Source organism: Battus philenor, unplaced genomic scaffold (genome assembly GCF_028537555.1).
Source record: "Battus philenor isolate CCGP_79_NKW_IND1 unplaced genomic scaffold, ilBatPhil1.0.hap1 SCAF_18, whole genome shotgun sequence".
NCBI lineage: Eukaryota > Metazoa > Arthropoda > Insecta > Lepidoptera > Papilionidae > Battus > Battus philenor.
Window position 1 is genome coordinate 758666 of NW_027181680.1, and position 26990 is coordinate 785655.

Below are 26990 nucleotides of genomic sequence, written 5' to 3' on the forward strand. Positions count from 1 at the left end.
CGGACTGTACACACCAAAGTGATTCAACTTGGATACAATTTAGATTAACTGTGTTTTACTTTGCCCATAAATCATCTTTTTAAAACATTTACATATATTCAATCACCTTTATATACATAAAACTATTTCGACTAATTTTTGGTATAAAATCATAACCTAACCTAACCTAACCTAACTTTATTGCAAATCATCTAAGTATCTTTCTCTTATATACTCATCTTAAATTATATCCAGATCCGTTTATACCACACTTATTCAAGAACACATTTTTGGTACAACATTAGACGAATACAGCAAAACTAGAAGAATTAAACTGTTCTATCTTCTTCCCCGTTCTTAGTCTGTGACGTCACACGTGTGTCAATCGGCACCACGTTCTCCAAGAGCGAACGGAGATTTCGTAGCGGTTCTCAAATAGAAATTGCCCCGTAGTCTGAAACATGAACAAAAAAACTTAGATATTATTACGGATGTCATGTTCAACGAAAGGCTTTGGGTTTATCTGAACACACTTGTCGGAAGCACAACTAGAAGCTGTATAAGAAGTTTCTCATTCGAGGAGCACCTCGACGTGGACTTCCAGCGATCGCCCTCTTGCTGCATTTAACTAACTAATGTTTCCATAGTTCAGTTATTTTTGCCACTTCACTATATCACAATAACAAGACAGACAAACAACCATTTCAAGTGACAGCCACTTTCATCAAGTCCTATTGGAAATCTATGTGGAAGGCTTATGTCCAACAGTGGAGTACTTTCTGTTGAAATTATGATGGTGATGATTACTTTATCACTTCTTTCTTACGAGTCGCTTCGTCTTCACTGATTATCAAATTCTAAATGAGAGATGTTGTCGCGTTACGTGATACCTCAAAACTTGATAGTGTCGCGTCACGCAAAATTTTATGTACTTGTACTAATATATATAAAGCTGCATATGTACAAATATATATATATATGTATATATATATATATATATATATATATATATATATATATATATATATATATATAAGGTCTTAGTTCGGTGCCGCTGATTAACTTTGTATGATATAAATAGGAAAGTGAGAAGCAGTATAACATAAACAGTAGTAATATTAAATTTGTGTATAAGATATGAAGCTTATGTTAATTTATATATAACAGGGCTTAAATCATTTAGGGGTATATTAATGAGATATAGATAAGTTAAACAAAAAAAACAAGCTGGCAATCATGCTAAATGCCATCTATTTCAGTTATAGATGGCGCGCATGCGTAATTATGACATTAAAATTATGGTTAACATAAAACAACGATAAGAGATAGAGTTAAGTAATTTGATAAAGTAAGAAATTTAGAAAGAAAAAAAATGTAAAAGAGGCTATACAAGGTTTCTGCCGTTTAAGGAGAAAGGTGTATGACGACAAAATAGGTCTTAATTCGCTTAACCGGAAGTTTAATTTTTCAAACCAAAATTAAATATATAAAAACCTAAATATATAATAAAATAAAAAAAACATTAGCTAACGTACTCAGAGCTCGCATTGTGGCCCATTTCAACTAATGGGGATTCATGGCATTGTCCCCGTAGAAACTGGTCGTATCCATCGCATTTCCTCGCCAGGAACCGCCCGCCCTCCAGTGCCTCCGCCCAAAATCTCCATGAACGCCAGTGGCTGCATAGATCTGAAATTTATTGTTAAATGTTTAGTAAATCAACGTATGGGTAACCGAGGGAATATACCTGGCTTTGAAAGATGCCGTCGAAAAGATGATTTATTTCTACAATTGAAAGAAAGAGCTAATCAATTCTCTTTAAAAAAAATATATTTATAAGAAAGGTCAAGATCACCCAGAAAGCAATGGAGCCTATATCTTACAGAAGGCTTTCATCAGCTGAAAAGAGGAAGAAGATATATATACTATATGTAGGATAAAATATATAATATAAGTATATAATACAAGGAAAACCTTCAAGAGTTAGCAGCAAGCTAACCGGCGGACATCCAGGCTGTTTAGCATGCCCAGCGTTGGGCCAGAAATCCGCGTGGCCAGTGGCCAACGGTGTGCCAAACGCACCGCCGTCCGTGTGGATCACATCGACGAAACGGGCGTCGTCTTTCGTGAACGGCTTCGATAGTAAAGCCGGATAAAACCCAGGGTATGCTGGATCTAAAGCGGTTAACCTAAAAAAATATTAAATTCAAGTTAAAAACTTCATAATTTCATTTGCAAGACTTCCACTATTGGACGAAGGCCTCCTTCATATATTTACAATAGAAGCAAGCATAGCCTTCTTTTCTCTTTGGGTGACCTTGAATCTCCTTAGAAGGTTCAAGGAATCGATAGGAATACGACAGGCTTATTACTTCTTGCAGTTAAAAGCCTCCAAGGACATGTAGTAAATAATAATTATTTTTAAATGCCATAATCCGAAATTTGAGAAAGTATTTTCTTATTGTATCACCATTACGTTATTTAATATTTCTGAAACCATTGATTTTTGGAAACACCACATAGATTACATTTAAATTCACACAACTACCATACACAAAATTCCTAAAGCATATTAAAATTTAATTTACGGAAAAGGCAATTTATTGCTGTCATTTTAGGCAGCGATGTCGCTTGATTATTTTAATTTCGTCTAGACTGTATCTGATAAAGTGTATATGTACATAAATACATGTTGTTAAACTTAATTGAAATATATGTTGTTGTGGAGTTCCTTCCTGCTTCTTCTCCACAACTGTAACACTACGTAGCAGACTCAAAAATGAAATAGATTAAAAATAGGTTGCCGATCAATGAGATTTATGTTAAAAGTTATATTAAAAGTTATATATTACCTTGGAACTTCAAATCCTGAAGCCTTGAGTTGTCTGCAACAAAAGCCTCCGATATGTGCGCCGAGAGAATGACCGATCACATGCAATCGTTCAAGAGATAGACCGCCCTTGAGGAGCTTAGCTACCGCTGCCCCAGTCTCTTTACCTATCTGAAATACAATAATAATGATCAAACAGTCTTCCAAACTCTTCTAACCAAAACATTTGATGCGTAAATTTAAAATCGTGAAACACTTCACTGACGATTTCTCAAGACGTTACAAATGACCGTGAGTAAGACGTCCTCTGCTGCATATAAGCCTACTCCATAGTTTTTCTTTAGGTCCAATTGGAAGCGACATCGAACCTCTTTCAGCAACCTTAACTAAATCCTCTGTCAACCTTCTGGATTAATGTCCAACGCTATGCAGACCTATCCGCAATCTCCACTCCAAAATCCAGCTTTCAAGAATAAAAAAAATAAAAAAACGGAACCAAGGATTTGTAGATTGTAATCTAAAGGATATCAAAGAATGTGACAAAAGAAGAAAGGAGATGCTTGTATGGATTGAGAATGAAATGAAGAGTACAAAAGAAAATGTGATGAAAGAAAGAGAATGTAGCAGTACAGTTTGTGAAGGACGAGAGAGGAGAACAAAAATGAAACAATAACAATGAAAAGAAAAAGTAAGAAAAGGACCAATATTTAGCCACTTCCGCATATGCAGTGGTGGTCGTGCATCAATGTGCACCGCCTGCCAGCCCGCTTATAAATGCGTATGCGGAAAACAATGCGAATTACACAACTACCACCGTTAAATCACTCAACACGTGTTTCACCCCTCCACGGGGCATCTTCAGGAGTTATGTTACACCGATTAGTGCCAAGGCTCACTACGAAAAGAATAATTACTAAGTAAGGTCCTAGTTCCATACACGATAAGAAGAAAGAGAAGCCTCCATTAACTGATCATTATGTAGCTTAAAAGTAAGAATAAATCTAATAGATAAACAAAAGAAAGTCAGGGAGGACGCAATAGCCTCCGGGATCAAAGAAGAAAAACAAAAACCGACTTCCTCATACTTTGTAAATATAATAAGTGAAGCAATAAATAAAAACAAAAGCTGATGTAAAATTTTAAATAAATAAAATTAATAAAAGTAATGGAAAATAGAAATAGAGTTAAGAATATGAAATAAAGAAAATGTAAAATGAGTAATGAGGCATGTATTGAAGGTACCATAGAGCGAAAGGGAAAGAAATGTAGTAAGAATCGAAATAAATGAAAGAACAGAAGAGAGAAGAGGAAGAAAATAAAAAGTTTTGTGAAAAAATTAATAAATGTAAAAAAGTCCCTGTCCCACACAAGAAAAGGGGTACGAGATAAAAAAAAAGATAAGTTTTTATTAACAAATTTTCATATAGTCACAATATATAAAAGAAAAACAAAACTATTGAATAGAAATGTTGTCTTTTAAAGGGCGCTTCACAAAAAAATAACAACTTAATTATTTATTCATTGAAAAAAATTTTGATTATTCAATTAGTTTACTAATTATAATCTATTTAATTATACAACACTATTGTACCTCGGTTGAATTAAAACAAGATGGTGGATTACAAAATTCCACGTGTACTGCAATGAATTTTTTACATTATACAAAGATTGATCAATGGACCCGCTTTTGGAGGTCTCTCTTTCTCCCTGCTTATTGTAAGGCGGGGACCTTATACGTGCTTTTATATTTCTTTCTCCTTTCATTCTTCACAACCTATTCCATTCGTCACAGTTTGATCTTCTTTCATACATTACTTTATTTTAATAATTTTAGTTAGTTTAGTTAGTTTTCTTTATAAACAACTAGCTGATCCCGCAAACGTTGTTTTGCAAAAAAAAATTGATATTTTAATTTACAAATAAAAAATAAGGGTTGATCGTAGAGAGGTGAAAATTTATGGTTATATGTATTCTTGTATGCTGTATCATAAAAAAATAAAAACAAAAAATTTCGTTAAAAAATAAAAATAAAATTTTAAGTGTGAACAACCTTTATCACTTAGGGGTATAGAAAATAGATAGTAGCCGATTCTCAGACCTACTGAATACGCATATTAAATTTGGTAAAAATCAGTCAAGCCGTTTCAGAGGAGTTCAAGTTCGAACAGCGTGACACGAGAATTTTATATATTAGATTTATTTTACAACACAGATTGGAGGACTGTGATGTAAGGTTGCTAGGGGTTCTAAGGAGACCACAGCATAGGATGTTCATCCATAAGGTGATAGGCAACCTATTTAAAGTCATAAGAAGATACTATAAGCATGTCGTTTCCTACCGAACGTAATATCATAACATCTAACCTAAAATAACCCACCTGCTTCACATCAAGCGAGACACTGATGTAGTTTCCAAATCCAAGGTTACTCCAGTCCAGCAACAGGAAGTTGTACCCCCCGTGCCTCTGGTAGGCTTTCGCCATCGTCTGTACACTGTCATCGTTCACCACTTCCACGTACCTGATGATAATGGAAATCCTTTGTCAAGATAAAATGATCTAAAATGACACGAAGACGCGTAAAAGGAAACGAAACTTGAAACAACAACTGTTGTAAGTTTTTGCTAACTTAATGATTGCCAATAAACTTTTTTTTAAGTTATTTATTTTTAACTTAATTATTATCAAATTTAACAATTTTTTTATCGTTAACGTTGATAATAAGTTTATTGTCAACATACTTATTTACACTCTGCAAAGTGTAACTTACCAATTGTTTTTTTTACTGTCGACCTACTTATTGTCAATTTACATATTGTAATACATTTACTTCATCATCACCATCAACAGATAGATGACCACTGCAAGGCATAGGCTTTTCTCAAACATCGCCACGATGAACGGTTTACTTATAGCTATGTCGTCCGTCCAGCTAATTGGGACCAACATTTATTTACTTATTGTCAAAGTACTTATTGTAAACATGCTTACCATCCCATTATTGACAACTTACTTGACTTAAATTTACTCTCGATCAAATCAATCATAATCATTTACTTATGATCAATTTATTTGTAATAATACTGTGATCAAAAAGTAAGGTGAATATGTTTACAAAATGTTTATTTATTCTTTAAGATCAATTACGTTCCTTTCAAAGTAATCCCCGTCCGATTAAACAACACTTGCCAACGCTTTTTCCAGACATCGAAACTGTAGGCATAATTTCTTCCGGGATAGCATTAAAGACCTTTTTTGATTCTTTTCTCCTCAATCGTGCCAAAACAACATCCACGCTTTGGTCTTTGAGTTTGCTGAATAGTCAGAATTCGCACGGAGCTAAATCAGCCGAATATTGTGGTTGCGAAATGTTGAGTGAATTTTTGTCAAAAACACTCGCGAAGAATCAATGCATCGACCGATCGATCGTATAACATCGACCAATTAAGCCTTAGCGCGTTTTGATGGACACAAAACGTCCATCAAAATGATTTATGCTGTGCCAAATGGTATTTCAACTTTTGACAAACAGACGCTTGGCAAATGTTAAAGACAGTTCTACAAATCTAGAAAATAATTTCCAGTCCTTCTAATGCCCGGAAGTTTTAAATGAAAATTTCGCTTTAATTTTTGATCACAAAATATACTTACATAGTATTTTAACTAACTGTCAACTTATTATTAACTTAATAATGTCACTTACCCGTGTATGTATAATGCAGTTGGTTTGCTTAAATCAAACTCTGGGTTAGTAAGCAGTCGTTCAATGTCTGCAAAGTGGTACATCGAAGGTTTTGCCAAATTGCTGAAAGTAAAGATCAATATTATAGTGTACATGTGTAAAGCGATGAAAATAGCTTTTTAGATTAAAATAAATACAACAGAAAGCTATTTAATTAGTTTACAAAAATAACATTGCTACAAATTGCATTGTAGCAGTGTATCGTATAAATAAAAAATCACAAAAGTCGTTTTAAAGAAGTTCAACCGTTGTACCAGTTGCCTTTTTAAAGCCTGCTCCACTAAGGGTGCCAGTGTACCAATTGCCTTATTTAAAACCTGTCCCACGTTTTTTTTACTGGCCCCCGCTATTGGGGGCCTCTCGTACCCCTAACTTATTGGGATCAGGGACTTTATTATTCAATAATTTTTTCAGTATTTTCTTTATTAATCACTCTCTTTCACGCGTCACAATATCTTCCATTCTTTACTTTCTTCCTTTACAATATCTTTTGTTTTGCTCTTTTATACCTTCTTTCTTTCCTCGCCTTTCTTCCGTCATCTTCTTACTCTAAGTTGGCTAGGTACATTTTTTTATTTGTTCTTACATTTTATTTTAATCATTATTAATACATAACAATTGTATTCATAATTTGTCATAAATTTCTATTTATTTTGTTAAAATCGTTTGCAGCCTGTCCCACGTTGGGTGCCTGTGTACCGGTAGGACAAAATATTTAAAATAAAAGTTTAGTAGGCATAGGCCTGGTTTCATTTTACACCGCAGGGCGGTACTCCCCTGACGGTGATAAGCAGCCGCACGATTTCCCGGGACTGGTCAAGCGGCAACAGGTCAGAACAAAGAGCGCCGGTAGTAGACAGGATGTGTTCGTGCCGGTGCGAGGTACCAATAGATTCAACCTCAATGATCGAAAGTTTTTAATAGTAAAACACACACCCCATTGGGGTGCGAGGCGATATAAAGATTGAGGTGTGAATTTAACCCTTAATAAAAATAATGTAATATAATAAATTTTAATTAATTTCAATTTTGATACCAATCTTTTAAACCGAATGTTCACATTACTATTAGTTTTTATAATATAGGTTGGCTGTACGAATTTTACTGTTGTATAATATCCTTTCCAACAAAATTTAAAAAAAAATCTATATTTCCCTTCATATAGACCCTCAAGCAAACACAGTAATATTAAAAAAAAACACTTTCGTAAATCAGGCTATTAAGGTTTATAGAAACTCTGCCGTAAATTCTAATTAACACCGGCGCTTGATACGTCACATAGCTTGTGAACGCAACCGACACAAAGAGAGTGCGTCGGTGCGTTAGACGTCACCTAGCTAGTGAACGCGACCGAGGCCAGGGTCCTTCTCCTGGGCAATGGATCCACACTCCTGCGGCTAGCGTGCGGGCGCATTAGAATGTCTGTTATAATCAAAGGTCGGCTGAGCCAATAGCGCGCTTCCTCAACCCCACGCCACTTGAAATGTACCTTGCCCCTTCAAGTGTTCAAATATTTTTTACTACATTACAAATTATGTGACATTTCTTACGTTCATATTTATTTTTTAATTTTAACTATTTATGGCGTTACCTTTCGGATGTCCATCCTAAGTAAGAAAAAGACCAATATTTAGCCACTTCTGCACATGCAGTGGTAGTCGTGCAACAAAGTGCACCGCCCGCCAGTCCGCTGATAAATGCGTATGCGGCAAACAATGCGAATTACACAACTGCCACCGCCAAATCACTCAACACGTGTTTCACCCCTCCACGGGGCATCTTCAGGAGTTATGTTACACCGATTAGTGCCAAACACAGAGTGACTGTGTTTGGCACGACTACTACTGCATGTGCAGAAGTGGCTAAATATTGGTCCTTTTCTTAATTACATTAAACACCTCCACCGTAAACATGATCTCTATCAATGTTCGTATTAATATTTTAACTGACTTGCACATTTATTTGTAACATAAATAAATTTTATTATATTATATATAACATTGAAATAAACAGTAAATGATATTTTTAACTCACCCGTAAAATAAAATTCTCACATCTTGCAACTTTGCAACTCTACCTCGGGGCGCTGAAAGAAAAACTTTATATTAATAAAGTTTACCGCGTGTGTTTTCAACTAATGATTGCAAGAAATGTTTTGAAAAGAAAGTTTGTTTAACTAACAACTGCGTCATCAAAGGCAGAAGTAATAAGTTTTAAGTTGATTCCATAGAGTTGTATTACTTGCTGCAATAAATAAAAATAAATGATTATTATTTATTACTCATATATAAGAGGAGTTTGCGACACAAGTTTGTCCATCATTGAGGATGTCTTACGACTGAAACGATAATGGTAGTAAAACAATGGAGCATTATATACCCAAATTAGTCATATTATCCAAAAGTAAGTATATACAATATTTTGTTAAAAAAAGGTTTTTATTTTTCGATTTTTTGCAGACATACAGTGTCTTGAACATGAGAGTCAGTCAGACGCCAACTTTCTGTTTTTATTTGTTTAAAAGTATTCAAATGTTATTTATTAAGCACCATTGCATACACAAGGTGATTAAAATAAAAAAGTTCGCAGTGTAGACATGATACTTCGCGTAATGCCGGCGCTGTACTGGCTCTTAAAAGTTGGACGGTAAATATCTCGCGCCGGCGCGAGACCGGCACCTCACAATACATACCGCGAAACTGACAGCTAAGTTGTTAAAACAAATACGAATTCTTATATCGTTAAAGGGTATTCATCTACAGGTATTAAGGAGATCACAAAGAGTACAGTAATCACAATATCCAGAAGATAAATTTAAAAATCATAAGTATTGGTAATGAATTTTGAGCTGCTTAGTATATCCATCCATTCACAACAGGACAGATGGCCCCAGGGGCCTTAAAGTTCTGGAGACCAGAGACCGGCAAGCGCAGCGTTGGACGTCCACGCCACAAGATGGACAGAAAACCTTATTAAGGTACTTGGAAGACACTGGTTGAATGTCGCTTTTAATTAATTCTATTCCAGCTGTCCTGTTTGTGCTGTTCTCTGATTCCGAAGCAGAGATGATGAAGAGGATCGAAGAAGACAGCATCGCTCCCTAATATCCTCTATATATTTCTAGAAATCGCAATGCTCATTTCCAATTTTAAACCTTTATTAAGATTTTTCAACTTAAATGTCACGTTTCCATTGCTTATTGAAGCCTCTTTTTCAATGGGCTGTGAATTTAACATTTTATCATAACTTTTTTATTAGTCCATCTGACGGCATTTACAAAGGATATTGTGTTGTATGCCTATTGTAATCCTTTTACTATTATGTATGCACTTATTAGTCCGCGAATACAGGAATTGGGTCGCATTTTATTATTCCGCCAATAGTGAAAACGCCCATGAAGGAGCTTTGACTGTATTTATAATAATTAACAATTGCTTGTAAATGTCTACTAGATCAAATATTTTTTTTAATTTTGACAATGTTGTCATGTAATATGACTTCTTACCTGGTATAGAACTGCGCCAGTAATTTCGAAAGCTTCCGAACGAGAACGGCAGTGCGACGTCACTCTGGCTTGCACATGTTGACATGACTGTAACAAATATTGACTTTAATCTAAACATGTAAGGTAAATCATGGATGCACAGACCTCTTGCCGCCGGTCGAATACTGGTGGCCCGCCGACAGCAAAAATAATACTCACGTACATTCGAAAAATATTGAATTCTAATTATCATCAATTCTTTATTGTATTTAATTACCTATACTTCTGGCGGCCGGCCCGCCATCAGATTTGCCCGAGTGGCCCCTAGTCTTAATAAGTCTGTGCAACCATGATATAAATGATAGTCTAAGTAAAAAAGATTGAATGACATGACGAGATAAAAAATCTTTTGCAGTAGGTACATTACGTCATCGTATGCGGCGCATCAAAAAGGGGAATTCCACAGAGATATAATTCTTTTACATCGAGCAAAATAGAGCGCGCTACAATCCTTCTTACCAGCCAACAATTTAGAAGTCTACACGACAAGTATAAATGAGTTTTTTCTATACAAGCTTGTAGCACAGTAGACCTCGCATTCGATTAACAACAGGCAACAGAGATCAGATGCTTCGCCTACAAAGGATAAAGGTTGTTTGAATATGAAAAAACTTTCTTGTTACGACGGCAAAGTTAATCATTATAGCCGCTTGGTCAGGCCTATGGGACGCCAGGGTTTCATTCCACACGGGCGCTACACGAGCTAGAGCCGCCCTTATGTAGGTGGCGCCACCTATAAAAGTATCACATAGGTATCCTTTGTGATAATATTCTCTCCGATGTATTTATACATAGCTTTGCAACTTTGTACAGATATATGCGAACAGCCAGGGCGATCCGTAGTACCATCCCTAAGTTACACACACAATAAACACATCACTACACAGTAACACGTGTAGGACTTTACTTTCGTACATACAACAACGTGCGAACTGAAATAAGTCTCTAGTTTTCCAAATTCACGAAGCCTTCTGTTACGTCAACTTAGATTCGATGAAGCAGTAAAAGCCTTCAAGGCCAACAATACAAACCTCCTGAGAAACAATAAATAGACAGATTCAACACTCATGTCACTTCAAACAATAGTCTTTCATTTCATTTAGGATAGAAAACATTTTTATCATTATTATTCCCGCGGTAACATGCAACGAACCACTCTGTGCTGCGAAACGTGTATAAACTATCAGAGCCGCATATACTAACAAAATTTATTTAACCAGAAACCTTTGTACGGTCATATGCTCTAATTTATCTTATTATATGCGAGTCCATCTTTAATACACTCATTGTCCGCTAGATGGCGCTGTATTTTGAGTGGTCCGTCTTTAGTACACGTATTGTCCGCTAGATGGCGCTGTACTAAATTTTATGATTGCTCAAGAATAAAATCTATGAAAATGATTTTAGTGTTTTATTGTATAAATGCAGTTTCCTATGAAATAAACGGGTTATACAACACTCAGCAAGTGTTTCGAATGGAAAATTTATATTGTTTACTTAACACAACAGAGTTTAATTCCAGTTAAGACAGAGAACCTGTCTCTGCATAATTCTCTACTCTTAGTGGATATCATAAACTGCGACAATTTTAATAGTTCACATAATGTGATATATGTAATTAATAAACAAAATAATATTAAAATAAGACATGAACGTAAAAAGCAAAAATATAGAAACAAAAAAATATAAGAAAATCAAATATATAATTCTGCAGAAAATGCGATATACGAAAAGATGCGCATGCTATTGTGAAAGAAAAAGAGAGGAATGAATGTAAGATATTAGAAAGAATGAGAGAGAAGCATAACAATAATTATATTCAGTGGAAAATTATTAATTGTATAAATAGTAGACTATTTACCACGGTAGGAGTATGAGAGAACCCGAATAACGGAAGCCATAAAAAGTACGATATATAAATATATCATATTATAAATAAATTACATTGAAACTAGACAAAAACAAATAATGATCTTCTACATCATATATACAAATAGAAACATGAATATTAAAATCTTTTGAACTTTTTTTTATTTAGTTATAAGTAAGATTAGAATACGGGAGAATGAATAAATTTATTTGTACTATAAAAACAATACTTAAAATCGACTCGGATTCTTTATTACTTCCTGAATTATGGACTTTTATCAAGGTCACGACTGTATTAACGTGATATATATAATTAAGTCGTGCATCATCATTTTAACCACACAACCTTCACTCCTGGACATAGACTTTCCTCATAGATTTCTAATTGCATCACAGCACACATCACAGCTTCTTTCACATAGTAGGTGATTAAAAACGAACGCTCTGGACTTCATCAGAGCTGAAGACTTGCCGTCATCTAGTCCTGATTTTAAACCTCTTGGTCATGATTTATGGTCTGTAAGAGAGTAAGGCTTATTGTAAACGCCATGGCAATGAATCCCTTGAACAATCCATACAATTGACAGAACAATTTTTACATTTTTTTATTTCGTTACAATTTTTTTCATTTACAGAGTGCGTTTTGCTATTGATAACTGTCTTTAGAGTTTAAATTACTGCATTGCAGCCAATGGAGAACATTTGAAATAAGCTATATATATACACTGATGGCGTACGAATTCAAACCGGCGTTCAAATTTGAATTCGTATGCGCAAGAATACGGCCAACAATACGGAACGCGAATTCTACATCTATTAGGTGAGCTTGTTTTGAATAAAATCATATACGTAAATGTAACAAGTGTTAATAAAAAATCGACGAAGGTCTTCACGTTTACAAAACAACATAAAAAATAAATTTAAAACCTATAAAAAAGCGTACAAAAAACAGCATGAACAGCACTAAAACATATGTTATCGATTTTATCGCATACAACGGAGTAACCGGAAATGACGCATTTATACAAGAAATTTATATACATCATCATTTATTCCTATGCGCCCAAGATGGTGCAGAGGGCGTCCACAGTACGTCGCCATCTCTAGCGTTCTTGAGCCTCGCGCTTTACTTCGCTCCGCGTCATTCCAACTGCCTTCACTTCTGCAGTGATCGTCCGCCGCCAGGTTTGCCGCGTATGAGACCTGATAAGTCTCTAATATTTTTGTTATTTTGCCATCGGATCAAATTTAAGGTGGAAAGCAAATACTTAAAATAATCTTTAAACATGGAATGAATTTTGTCGCATAAAATAAAAGTCGAGGGATCTTTTAGATCTCGTAACGCAATGAACGTGTTAAAATTAATGTATGACTACATACTATAATTAATTATTATATTATAAAGGGTAGTTCACGTATACAAAAAATACATATTCACAAACAAATGAACATAAATACACATAAACATACATAGACTTACATACTTAAACATACATACATACGTATATAACATATATACTTATAATAAAAAAAGTTTAATAGAAGTTATTGTATTATCGAATTGCAATAGAATTTTAAAATGATTACTTTATATAAGAAGGGGATAGATGAACTTATACCTCAACTTTTAAATCTTTTACATCTATATCCAACAACATTTCAGTTTGCAATACAAAGTTGTTAAAAACATTTACTTACATGCAGCATAAATGATTGTCAGCAAATGAAAATTAGATTCGAATCTGCACCACATTCTCACGTAACAACCACTGAACTATACGTATCTCGAATACACAGTACAACACTAAAATATAATTATTGTAAACAAAATTTCAAAATATTCAAATGAAATATTTATGTATAACAAAAACATAAAGGCAATTATTTTTTCTAATATCTTTTTAAGGTTTTATATTCAAGGCTAAATGATCTTCCTTACACTTAAGGTTGTATTTTATTACACTAATTCAAACACATCTACATTAGAAAAGACACGTTAGGATAGAACTGAAACTGTAGAACAACTGATAGGTGAAGAATTCAACTCCGCGTTCACTGTACGTGGTCTCTTTGACCTTTCCGTACATTTTTTTTCTGATGCACGCGATAGAGATACGATATATATTTCAACTCTTGGGAAATCCTAAATTGGTTCAAAACACATCTAATTTTAGTTGTTATTATGCGGTAACATAAACCTATTTCGAAAGATAAACTGTTGGTAGAAAAATTTAAATAATTACCCACTGAATTTCTCTATGAGTTCCAATCATGAGGAGATACGAAACTGATTTAGCATAGGGAGGTGACAAGATGAAGTAGTGGTCGGGCTAGTACACGTGGAACAGATGGCCGCTGGAGCCTTAAAATTACGCAGAGTAGACTTGACAGGAAAAGGCATCATTAGACAATAGGCATTATTAATGTCGTGAGGAATGCGCAGGCTGATTCTGAACAGGTTCTTCTGGATACTTATTCACTGCAAGGTATATGCCCTTTCAATAGATTACCAAGATGACCGGTTCTGCGCTGCTCGCATCCTTCCAGCTTCCAGCGACCTAAACTATGTAGTCGACCCACCTGATGGAGGATCTATCACCAGCTCGTAATCACCACTCGAGAACCTTTCGGCCCCAACAGCCATCGGTTGCATGATCGATGTGCCGGCTCTTTGCCATTTCAGACAAGCAATTCTTCGAGTTGCATCGGTGATCTAGATTCTTCTTCGGATCCCCTAATTTCTAATACGATTTTGCATTACTTAGGGAGGCCAATATACAGCTGATGAGGAAGGTGATGCGTATATGAAATGTAAATAGATGCTAAGACAATGAGAAAAAATTTAAAGGATGAAAGAAGGAAGAAAGAGAGAAAATATGAAGGATGAGAGAGAGTGAAAATAAAAGAATTATAAGATAATAAGATAGGGGAACGAAAGGCCGCCAACAGCGGGAGCCGTATATATATATATATATATATGTGTGTGTGTGTGTGTATGTGTGTATATATATACGGCTCTCGGCTATATATATATATATATATATATATATATATATATATATATATATATATATATATATATATATATATATATATATATAGAGTAGATACAACATTTAATTATTATTTTTAAAAAAAATATTTGAAATATTTACCTTTGATGCACCTTGTTGTATGATCCATGTATAAATATTCAACAGCAATATTATGTATTCAAGTTAAGTTTGAATCGTAATAAGTTATTACTTAAGTTGCCACCGTAAAGTGCGTGGTGACACACGGGTCGTGGTCACGGCAAGGTCCTGCTTAAATTACATTGAGCATGCGATATGATAATACATAATTAATTTTTTTGTTCTAGAATCTTCTACAATAGTATCCTAGATCCTGATTATATCTTATCTATAAAAATAAAACAAATTGCAGTGTTGATTTGTAATAAAATAATATACAGGGTGTCCGGTAATGAATGGATAACCTTGAAATGTCTTATAGTACAACTTATGTCCGTTTTGAAAAAAATGACGTGTTTTTATTAATCCCCAATGATCAGAGACAATTCAATTTAAAAAATGTTCCCATATTACAAATTTTGTTACTTAGTAAAATTTTCTCCTTTTCTACATTAATGGCAATAAGTCACTATTTATGGAAGATACATTTATGAATTATACCATTATAAAATCTACATGAAACCGACATTATTTTAAAATTATTGGCCACCCATACATTCATACATTTTTTTCATACCCAAGAGGTTTGAACTTCGCTTAAATAATATTTTTTGCATGTTTTTCAGAAATAAATTAATTTGCGAATTTTTTAAAATAAAAACTGCAAAAGCTATTCATACTGTTTACTTTTTATCTATTAGCACAGTTAGTGTATAATAATAAAATAACAAAAAACCAATAGAAATCATTCATTTTTGGTCATAGTGTTCCAGACAGTAAAATAAGATAGAAAAAAATCGACTTTTCTTTTAAAAAAATATATCAAAGGTACTACTTGTGATATATTATGTTTCGTATTTTTTTCAAAACGGACAAAGGTTGTACTATAAGACATTTCAAGATTATTCATTCATTACCGGACACCCTGTATACGGTACATATTTTTGGTCATTGTTCTAAATTACTCTTCTGTATATCCTCTAGAATGATTTGAGTGAATAAACACTCCTTAATATTAGGAGACATCTTACTGTGAGTTACTGCAGAAAGAGTTACAAGTCATCTATATATATAAACTAAAATTATAGTGTCTGTTTGTAATAAAATAATCGCATTTTACTATATGCAAATGAATATATACGGTAGGTATACCATAATTACGAGTTTTAAATTTTTGGTTTTTCTGTCTCTCTGTTTATTTCGATTAATCCCTGAAATGGCTGGATTGATTTTAATGGGACTTATACAGACTTAATTGATATAATAAGGAACAAATAAGGCTACTTTAATTTTAGAAAAAAAAATTTTGTTAAATTCTCATACAGATTTAGTTGAAGTAATAAAGAATAAATAAGGCTACATTAATTTTAGAAAAAAAAATTTCTTAAATTCTACACGAAGAAAGTGGGCACAATTAGTGTTGTAATAAATAAATAAAATATTTTACAGTGTGAATACATATTTAAATGTTAATATAACTTGAAAATAAATTGCTCTAATGTGTTAAGAATATTTTAAAAGTGGCCAGGACCCTGATATGTTTGGATATCTCGTAGCTTGGAAGATGGAAGGCAATAAACTCCCACTACCAGGCATAACCTTCTTCAAAGATTTCTGTGGGGTGATTTACCATAATTGCCACGACTGGCAGGCGGGTTGACGATCACGGTGTGGTATTATGGTGCATGGAGGACACAACTTGTTTCTGAGCAGTGGTAATCCTATATAATGCACAAAATGTGAACTATATGAGAATGTATTGCCTGAATCAAACCCGTGACCTATAAACGCAAGTTTCAATCCTCTACCGCTGTGCTACCATTGCTCAATTTATCTATCACTTTATTTTTGTTTTAATCTAAACATATTGTAACAGTTTTCTTTACAGACATGCTGTATTTTTATATTTTCAAATATCTCTTAGCGAACAAAATTTTTCCAATGTAATATATTTTTTTCATTTCTTCCTAGTTGTGCCCGTGAGTATAGTTGCTGAAAAAAAGGTTTAGGAATAGCGCCTTCACGCTAAAAATACTAACGTTAAAACAGCATTTATTAATATCTGATATTTTAAACACGTGTGATTCTTCAAATGACGTAGGTCTTGGAGATAGTGACAAAAGAAAGTCCAAAGCAGAAGTGTGTATATTCAAAGTTAAGCCATATTTATACAGATTATTAAAACTAAGAAAACAATATTCAACCAAAAAACCGACAGCTAAGACAAGGCGAGAAGTATTGTATAGCGCTCTCTTTCGCGCGACGTAAATAAAAAGCGCTCTAACGTGGGATTCCCCTGTTCAATGCGCCACGCAGCTCGGAACAAAAAAATTATCTGCATATCTGTTTAGTTTTATGTTAACAACAAGTAGCTTATAAATGACCTTCGTAAATCTAGTCTCTAGCACGAATGCTCAGTATGTAAACAGATGCAAAATAAACACTAACCTTGATTTCTGTTTATTTTGTTTAAGATACTTGACAACTGTATTTACAACCGACAGTTAATGTTTTACTGTACGCTATAAAATTTAAATATATTGTTTGAACCGCGAGCAGTATATGTCTATTAACACTATATTTAATATATAGAAGTTGTCTATATCTCTGACTTTCTGTTGAAGTCGACGCTGGTAGCTTAGCAAACTGGTACAGCTTTGTGAAAATGTTCTCGGAAAATGCGTGATCCGTGAACTATGTAAATAAAAACTCGATTCGTTTTAACAATTCACCAAATACCTCTGCGAAGAATAAACCTTCGCGTCCAAAATATCTCAATATTCGAAGACGGAGGTCTTCGATCAATGTGTGGTGTACATACGGATCCCAGACGTAGTCACATACAGCGGACCTCATTAGATAGCTCAAGGTCACCCAGAAAGCACTGGATAGCGCTATGCAGAAATGAGTTGATCTGCAAAACTAACATAAAAAGAAGTGGCAGTGAGTAAGGCACATGGATCGTACAGTGATGACCATTAGGACCGAAAGATTCTCGAATGCGACCAGGAGTCGGAAGACTGCGAGGGTAGATTCCCCCCTTCCCTCGGTGAACCTAGGATATAGTCAAGGTGGCGAGCAGTCGCTTGATGCTGGCAGCGCAAAACTGGTCATCGTGGCGAACTTTGCGGAAGGCCTATACCGCAATAAGGCACTGTGGGCGGGGCACGTGACTCATGCAGCCAACAGCAGAATTCCACGACCTGGTAGACGAGGTATCATTTGGCCAAAATAGCCAAAGTCGCAGGACGTCGTCACATGCGTGAAGCGCACGACCAATCACTGTGACGATCTTTGGGGCCTATGTCCTGTAATGGAGATATTAGCTCAAATGATGATGAAGTGAAGAATGGTAATCCCAATTTAATAAATACTAATAATAAATAAATAAAGTAGGTTTTCTCGTCATAATTATTACAAACACTATACAGTTCTTAGAGCATTTATTTCTAAGATATGGTATCGTGTTTAGGTAGGTTTGTAGGACACAGGTTTCTTATAGGTAAACCGTAGTGTTGGAGATAAGCAGCTATTGCTCTTTTTATTGAAACATAAATTTAGCAGTTCGATGATAAGGTATCTTAGTTACGTAATTGTCGTGTTTTTAACTACGTTTTTATTTATTTGCTTTTTTATTGCTTATGCTATTTTATTGCTATTGGTAGAATAACTTTTTCTCGAAAATCAAATTGAGATCCCCTATAAAGATATTTTAGGAGGACAATAGAACAGAAATCTGTTGAGGGGTGGTCGTAAGTACGGGCCCGTAATAGATAATTCGATGTAAAGAAAAACACTTGCCGGATGGTTAAACTTATATAATATCACAGAACAATAAATCTCAATCTGAGTTACAAGTATTTTCTTTGTTGAACAGCGGTTGAAGCGACACGTCCGCTCGGTAGCGCGGCGCGTCAGAGAGAGAGCGAGATGTACAGAGTGTAAAAAGGGGCATGCAAAAACAGATGCGTTCATAGATAATAAATTTAGGTGCGTTCTAATGAACGCCACACTGTATTTATTTTTATCACCTATAAGCAAAGAATTTGACCTCTGTTTCTCCTGATGATAAGTAATGACCTAGAAGAAACCTATTATTTAATAGAATCAGGCGTTACCTTGCGGAAGTCCATCCTAAATTGGTCCTTTTCTTAGAAGAAACCTATTCACTCTGAACTTGAAGACTCCGAAGTTATATAACTGGAAACAACGACGCCGGTAGATTGTTCCATACCCTGGATGTTGATATAAAAGTATTATTAAAACGCTTAGTGCGGATTGAACCGATTTCAATAATATATGGATGTCTCGAATTCGAGTGCCGGACTGGCGTTAAAATCAGGGAGGAGACAATAGCCTCCCTGATAGGCGAAAAAGAAACTAGGAAAGAATTCCTCGCGTGTTGCAAAAAAATACTTAAAACCGCTATACAAAAAAATAAAAATCCAAATATACAATAAGAAATGTGATAAAATAAGATAAAATAAAACTCAAATGTGCAATATAATGTATTATAGAAAATAAGTAAAAATGTAAAATAAAAATGTAAAATGAAAAAATGTAAAAAGAAAAGAGGAAAGAATGATAGATGAACAGAGCAAAAGGGTAAGAAAGTAGAAATGTAGCATGAAAGATAGATAATAGACCGAAATAGAAAGTAAAATATGAAAGAAGAGAGAGAAAATAAAAAATCATGTGAAAAATTAAATTGCAAATAAAGTCCCTGTCCCACCATAAATAGGGGTACGAGAGGCCCCCAATAGCGGGGGTCAAAAAAAATGTATATGGATGTCGTTAATCCGTGCGTTTTGCTGTCGAGGAAAAGAGTAGCATTTCCGTTCCATATTTCTGGCCAATGCGTCAACAATACTTTTATGTAAAATCATTGATTGATCATTGAATTGTAATTCGAACCAATATAACCGACGTAGCTCGAAGAATTGCTCGTTCGAAGTAGCAGTGAGCGAGACGGAACTGGTAGTCGATCGCCGTTGGGGCCGAAGATTTCTCGAGTGCGACCACGAGTCCAAAGACGCAGCGTGTGCAGAACACTAGGTGAACTTAGGACATAGTTAAATTCGGTTTGATCAGTCAGTGTTTGTATTGGACATGACGCCAACTTCGATCAGCTTGGCCAGACTGGATTTACCACGAGAACTAGGACCCCGACCCCTTACGACATAGTTGAGGTGGATGCGAGCAGCCCAGAACTGCTCATAGAGCCAAATTATGCGGGAGGCTTATACCTAGCAGTGAGCGTCGATCAGCTGAAAAGAAGAACAGGTCGTGGAAATTTCCTACGCTGGTTTCGTCTTTCATGTATTCAGCTGTCCTGGCACGACTGTATTGGGTCAATGTTCACGAGATGATTCATTTAATCACTCGTTTAATGTTAATAGTTCAGGAGAGAAAACGTAATATGTTGTTGTTAAGACGTCATTTTAATGGCGTCATATAATGACGTCATTCACCTGTCATTTGTAACAATTAGTACACGTGTGGCGCCATCTTGTTTTAGACGCTTAACACAGAGCGCTTGGTGTTCTGACAGACTGCCAATAACAATTAGATTCGTCATTTTTTGTATTATTTTTTATTTAAAATATTCTTAATAGTTGTTATGTACTGTATATACCAGAGGTAACCAAACTGCGGCTCGCGAGTCACATGAGGGTCTTTAAAAAAATATTTTTATCTCCGATTCATTGTCGAATTATTTAAATGTTTAAATCTATATAACCCTTGTCAGCTGCTGGGAAATAGAAACAAATTATTGGTGTGAATAATTATTATTATTATACCATCATAAAATTAGCGAAATCCAAACACCGATCATAATTAACTAACTGGTATCTTAAGTATTGTTAGGAGTGCTGTCATATACGTGTGTATATATCTAACTTTAATACACATATTTTGTATTTTTGTTCATATAATTTCAATAAATATGATTTAAATATATATATAAAAAAACATTCTTTTGCGTGTTTTAAATTCGTATTCAATTGCGGCCCGCAATAATTTACAAGTTTGTAAGCCCTGGTATTAAATTATTATACTAAACTAAATTTTTTCATTTTGTTTGTGTCATGTCTAATGTCTATATTTTTCGTTTTTGTTGCCTCAACGCAATGACTTCCTCGTAATTATTTTTTTTTAACTTATACTCAACTAGACTTAACTCGTTTTCTATTATTTATTATTATTGTTATGCTCAAACCGAATTTAGTTTTTTTTATACATACATTAGATTTTTTTACATTTAAATATTTCGTAACAACTGAATATTTATATTTTGATTCATTTAGTAAAATGGAGGAGGAATTAAAAAAACAACTCGCACAAAGCGTGTTAGCTGCCATTAACACAAATATATGCTTCTTGGACATATATATCCAATTAATTCAGCAAAGATTAGGCGCAGTTTAAAATAGCTGACATCACACAGAACTTCAAATACAGCCACATCCTTTCGATCTTGTATACTAAGATTGTTGACAAGTTGAAGGACAATATAATATTTATATTAAAAAACTGGATATTAAGAAAGCTCTCTACATCCAAGCTTTTAAATATGGAACAACTCAAAGACCAAAAACCGTCCGTTTTTTAATACAATCCCATTATCTAGCTGGTTCAAAATTGAGCAGTGAAAGTGTGGGATTCTTCCTAGGGGTAGGTTTTGGAGGTAATAACAACACGAAATAGAAGTGTGTATATTCATCAAACTGCCCATATTTATACCGATTTAAAACTGTCAAAACAATATTCCGCCAATAAAAATCGTCAACCAATCACAAATCGAGGAGTATTGTAGTGCGCTCTCTTTCGCACGATGTATATAAACAATTATATTTCTATTGAATTTCCCTTTTCATGTGTGGCGTTCTATAGAACGCACCCAAATTTCTTATCTAAGAACGCATCTGTTTTTGCATGCCTCTTCTTACACTCGGTACACCTCGCTCTTTCTAACGCGCCGCGCTACAGAGCGGACGTCTCGCTTCAACCGCTGTTCAACAAAGGAAATACTTGTAACTCAGATTGAGATTTATTGTTCTGTGATATTATATAAGTTTAAGTATCCGGCAAGTGTTTTTCTTTACATCGAATTATCTAGTACGGGACGAGGGGCCTGTACTGACGACCACCCCTCACTTGTAGTAAAAAATCTACTTTCTCCAACTGTAGATGATCCGGTGACAAATTCACAAACATTAACCTATTTATAACTCATGCAATACTCATCGTCGTTTCAACTGTATTATGTCCACCGCTGGACATAGATCTTTCTCCAGATTTATCAATACCGGTTATGAACAGCAGCCTGTATTCTTTAATAATGCCTTCTTTCCACCTTCTACGGACTATTTAAAAAGAACAGGCTACAATAAAACTGCCTATTATTCATTCTTTCAGCTATAAGTCCACTGCTGTACAGATCTTTCCCACAGATTTGTAAAATCATTTTGAAGCGGCAGAACCTTAAGGCACCACCGGCCATCTGTTCTGCGATGTAGCCTTCACACTGCCTCCTCCATTTGCCAATATGCTGATCTATATCACTAAATTTCGTCCATCTATATATCTCCTTAATTAGATAATGTAGAGAAACATCGAGCATAGGATAAATAAAATAAAAAAAATCGTTGATTTCAAAAGTATTTATTTCAAACATAATATCGGAATGTACACAGACGACACAAATGAACATGACGTCACTACAAATCAAATATACTCAAGTATATATCTAGTTTTAAATATATATTTATAATAGTGAAAGACCCATTGTTAAGTTAAAAGGATATACAGGATTTTTTCAATTTTCGAGTCCTCCACTAGGTATACGGTAATAGTCCAGGTCGCGTGAACGTGATCTTTGGAGAAGGCCTAGGCCTTGCACTGGACTTCAATCAGCTAATATGATGTTGACTGTACTTCAAATTTTATCGACAAAAAACCATATGTGAAAAACTAATAGCGTAAAGTGCAGTAATAATTTTCTGTCTATTTGTGAGGAGAACCAACAAACAAATATAATAATGATCCGGATTTTTAGTTAGAGAATAGTAAATCAAAAAAGGGCACAAAATTTTATCATCTTTTTATAAATTTCATCAATTTTCAAATATATGAAGAACATGAGATTATAAAAAAATTGTTTTAACTCGTAAAAATACGAGAAGACTCCGAGAAGATATTTCACCTTTGTATGGTTTTATATCGATAAAATAGATAAATCAAATACCTAACATCCTGTATAACACTATACAATATCTTTGCCTTATATAAATTAACAAATAAAAACTATATTACCAAATGTTTCAATAAAGATGAAATTGTCTAAATTATAAAATCATTTAACAAACAAAATTTTACACTGCATCTCTTTTAAAAGCGTCTCGCGTTTAAAAAAAAACCTTTACGCTACGATAGAGAGATATAACTAACAGTAAATACACAAAATTCCTTCTTTCTTAATGACAATGAGGTAAGGATGTGTTTACATTGATGAAAAATTGTGGTAACTGGTTGTAGGTGTATAATTTTTAAAGACATCAATGTGTGGCTATTTTATCAGCAAATCTTTAAAGATTTTACATCTATTTCCAATCATTCTGTATGAGGTGATAATTCTGAAATGTAATTTTTTTCTATTATAATGTGTCAAGCTTCTAGCAGTACAAGGTATGGAGAAACAAAATTTTTCATACTAATTATCATTGTTATTTATTTTTACTGAAACTTGATTTCTAGTCATCCTGTATCTGAACTAGTATAAATTGTTCGGGAGAAACAAGTTTTCTACATTTAACATATAACAGTTAATGCAGAAATTTCCTCCATGTTTAATCATAATTAGGTAAGGATGTGTTTACATTGATGGTAAATTGTATACAGTGGAACTGGTTATAGGTGAAAAGAAAATGAAGAGATCAATATGTGGCTAATTTGTCTGTTTTAGTTTAATTTATTGTTCAGAAATTGTTTAATAGAAACAGGAGTTGAACCAAACCCACCAAACTAGATATAGTACAGGTAAATTACCTTTAATTTAACAATAATCATTTCGCTTCCTCACTTATCTTAACAAGTGTCGATTGGCATAGATATATCAAACATGTCATGTTTTAGAACCAAAATACATGAATTAAAACATAATTATAAAAATATTAAAACCTTATTATTAGTTTGGAAATTAAAGAAACTACTAGGATTCGATAATGAAATAATTTTAGGAAATATAAAAAATAATCACTAGTGAACGCATCTTTACATCTTTACAATTGTTGACGCCTACTTCAATCATCTATCTCTTTCATTCGTACAAATGCAGTTGAATGAAACAGAATATTAAATCTGTTATGCGAATATAGCTTAAAACAACGTTTATATGAACTCTTATCTCTCGTTTATTTGCCTACTTGAGATCTACTTCGTCCCCTAGAAGATCTTCGCACTCTTTCTCCCACTTCTCATCACCAGCCTTCTCCGCCACCACTTCATACTCTTTCAACTCCGCCTCCAGCTCTTTCTCCCATTGCTCTGAAAATTTTCATAATCACATTTACTCCATTATCATTTTGTTATATTTAATTAAATGGATATTTATTTACCTAATAGAGTTATTTTGTCTTCTTTCATTTATTTTGTTTTATTCTGGAAGATATTTCTTATATCTTGATTTTAATGTTCGTCTTTAGGCTTTTTATATCAAATGACAAAAAAACCTTCAGTTAAGTCAATCTCTTTGACAGATCATAACTACATATAGGTTGTGTCATAAAAGTTTTAAAATAAAAATGCCTTAATATTTTAGAATAATATAATTATTTCAATTCATAATAGCTAACTATAAATGCCATTAAGTACTATATGTTGTATTCTAGACAATTAAAATTTCCAAGTACTATGGAATGTTACCACTATAGGTGTTCACTAGGCATTCGTAACACACCGCTATGATTCAGTGTTGCCTGAATATTATTTGACATAAATAAAATTCGAAATTATCGATTCGTATTCTTAAACATTTTCCGACATTTACCATAACATTTGAAAGTAATACTTGAACTGTGTCGAATTATTCAAATCGTGCAACTCATAGCTGCAATCGATAATTTTAAAAATTCAACACAACAACATGTTATTAAAGTCTCATTTGGAAAATCAATAGTACAAAACAAATTACGGAAATGGAAATAGAGACAGAGAAACTACATAGGCCTTTACATATCACCGGAAACATTTCGTTATACAACGCTGAGATATTCATCTGTCATTGAAGATCCTTCACATGAACCATTACCAAAGGATAAACAGATGATGAAACTAGGATAGAACTACAAAATTTTAATTGACCTGTCACCATGCTTGATATAATTGGATTAACAAAATAAATTTCAAATTCAGAATTTGTGATAACAGTTCCATCAAACATGTACTTATTTCTAAATCTAACACTTTGTCTACAGTGACGACTCTGATCATAACACTTGTGATTATCGATGATGATAATAAACCTTCCAGAAATAATTGCTAAGATAACATTCATGTGTATTCTAGAAAAATTTTATATTTCAGAATTTAAATTATAAAATCCGACAGCGTTTATTGAAGGAACGGTGATGAGTTTCAACATTGCTACAAAATTTCGATCAGTTACAGATGAAGTTGAAGTTATCAACCAACTTTGAGTAATAAACGAAAGTGTAGATGGAGACGATACCAAAAGTAATATCATATTCAAACCAGGCGGTCAAAACAATTTTGTTAGCAATGTCGAAACACAAGTATAAATGCAACATCTCTACCGAACGGAACATTATTAAAATATGTGAACATTACCTTAATTACTTATACATATATATAACATTCAATAGACATTAAGACATTCTATAGGGACTAGTAAAATTTTTAGACATACATTCCTCTAAGAGACACCTATTGAGTGTTAGACCTTATATTAGTTTATTCAACAGACAGGATCACCGGAAACGAATAGACAATTGTAAAGTTTATAAACAACCAGTAGGCTATATTGTCAATTCGATTATAAACCACACACGATATAACAAGGTATGAAGGTATGGGTACACAGTGAATATAGAATATAAATATCTGGAAACGTGAAACGATGACTTTGAACAGCTAAAGTCTATACACATAAAATTCCGAAACAATATACATATAGGGAACATTATAACAGAGGTGACGTTGATAGAACAATGAAATAATCAAGTGTGATCAAGAGTAAAGCTCAGATGTGGTAGAGTAGCGGTGGAGTAAATTGATTCGGGAGTCGTTTTACATTTCATCATTCTATCAAGACAACTATATAAGAGCTTCACAGATACATTCTCACGCAAGCGACAGATTGCGACGATCACGCGCCGTATCCAAGTTAGATAACTTAAGCTAAGTTAGTGAACGCCAAAACAAAGTAACATCGTCTGACGTTTGCGAAGCTAATGCGGATGACGGCGGATCATCTTAGATCGTCTAGACTGCGGTTGCCCCTTGGTAGTCCGTCTCGTTTAAGCTGCATTCCAGACAGGAAAAAGATACATTTATAAACTCGTTAAAAACACGTAGATATTTCTTTTGGCAAACAATTGTCACTTAATTATTGGTTTTAATTTCTATCGTCTCAATCATTTATTCCTCAAAGTTGGTTTTAGATATATATCCAAAAGAAATATACAATAAACAACATAGATAATCCAAAAATTGTGTTAGTTGAACTGTGTGTGTTGATGAAGTGAACAAACGAACAGAAATACAAAATTAAAAAGCAAATAAATGAAAAATTAAACATAGAAGACAAAATATCTCGCGATTGTTACATCTCACG

At 34.0% G+C, this 26990-nt stretch overlaps 2 protein-coding genes across 7 annotated transcripts in view; both read right to left on the reverse strand.

The window, feature by feature from the left end:
- Window positions 1–58: 58 nt before the first annotated feature.
- On the reverse strand, window positions 59–14616 carry LOC137920439 (pancreatic triacylglycerol lipase-like). The gene is made up of 8 exons (XM_068763804.1): window positions 14544–14616; window positions 8585–8636; window positions 6512–6613; window positions 5188–5329; window positions 2832–2980; window positions 1954–2168; window positions 1515–1668; window positions 59–433 (listed from the first exon to the last, which is right to left on the reverse strand). The coding sequence occupies exons 1-8, from the start codon at window positions 14614–14616 to the stop codon at window positions 361–363; spliced, it is 960 nt and encodes a 319-aa protein (XP_068619905.1). The 3' UTR covers window positions 59–360.
- A 9456-nt stretch (window positions 14617–24072) lies between these two features.
- Sap47 (Synapse-associated protein 47kD) overlaps window positions 24073–26990 on the reverse strand; it is a 73415-nt gene continuing 70497 nt past the window's right edge. For 5 of the 6 annotated variants that reach the window (XM_068763389.1, XM_068763385.1, XM_068763384.1 and 2 more), the window contains one exon: window positions 24073–24682. In XM_068763389.1, coding sequence (XP_068619490.1) covers window positions 24558–24682 — 125 coding nt within the window. In that variant the 3' untranslated portion in view covers window positions 24073–24557. Of the gene's footprint in view, window positions 24683–24990; window positions 26679–26990 lie in introns of those variants that run through there. The other variant, XM_068763390.1, reaches the window with a different exon arrangement.

Coding starts and splice junctions, on each gene's coding strand:
- LOC137920439 (XM_068763804.1), bottom strand. CDS start 14,616: ATGCAACCGATGGCTGTTGGGGCCGAAAGGTTCTCGAGTGGTGATTAC. Junction 2,981..5,187: donor TCTCGCTTGATGTGAAGCAG/GTGGGTTATTTT, acceptor ATTGTATTTCAG/ATAGGTAAAGAGACTGGGGC. Junction 1,669..1,953: donor CTTGCTGCTAACTCTTGAAG/GTTTTCCTTGTA, acceptor AATAAATTTCAG/ATCTATGCAGCCACTGGCGT.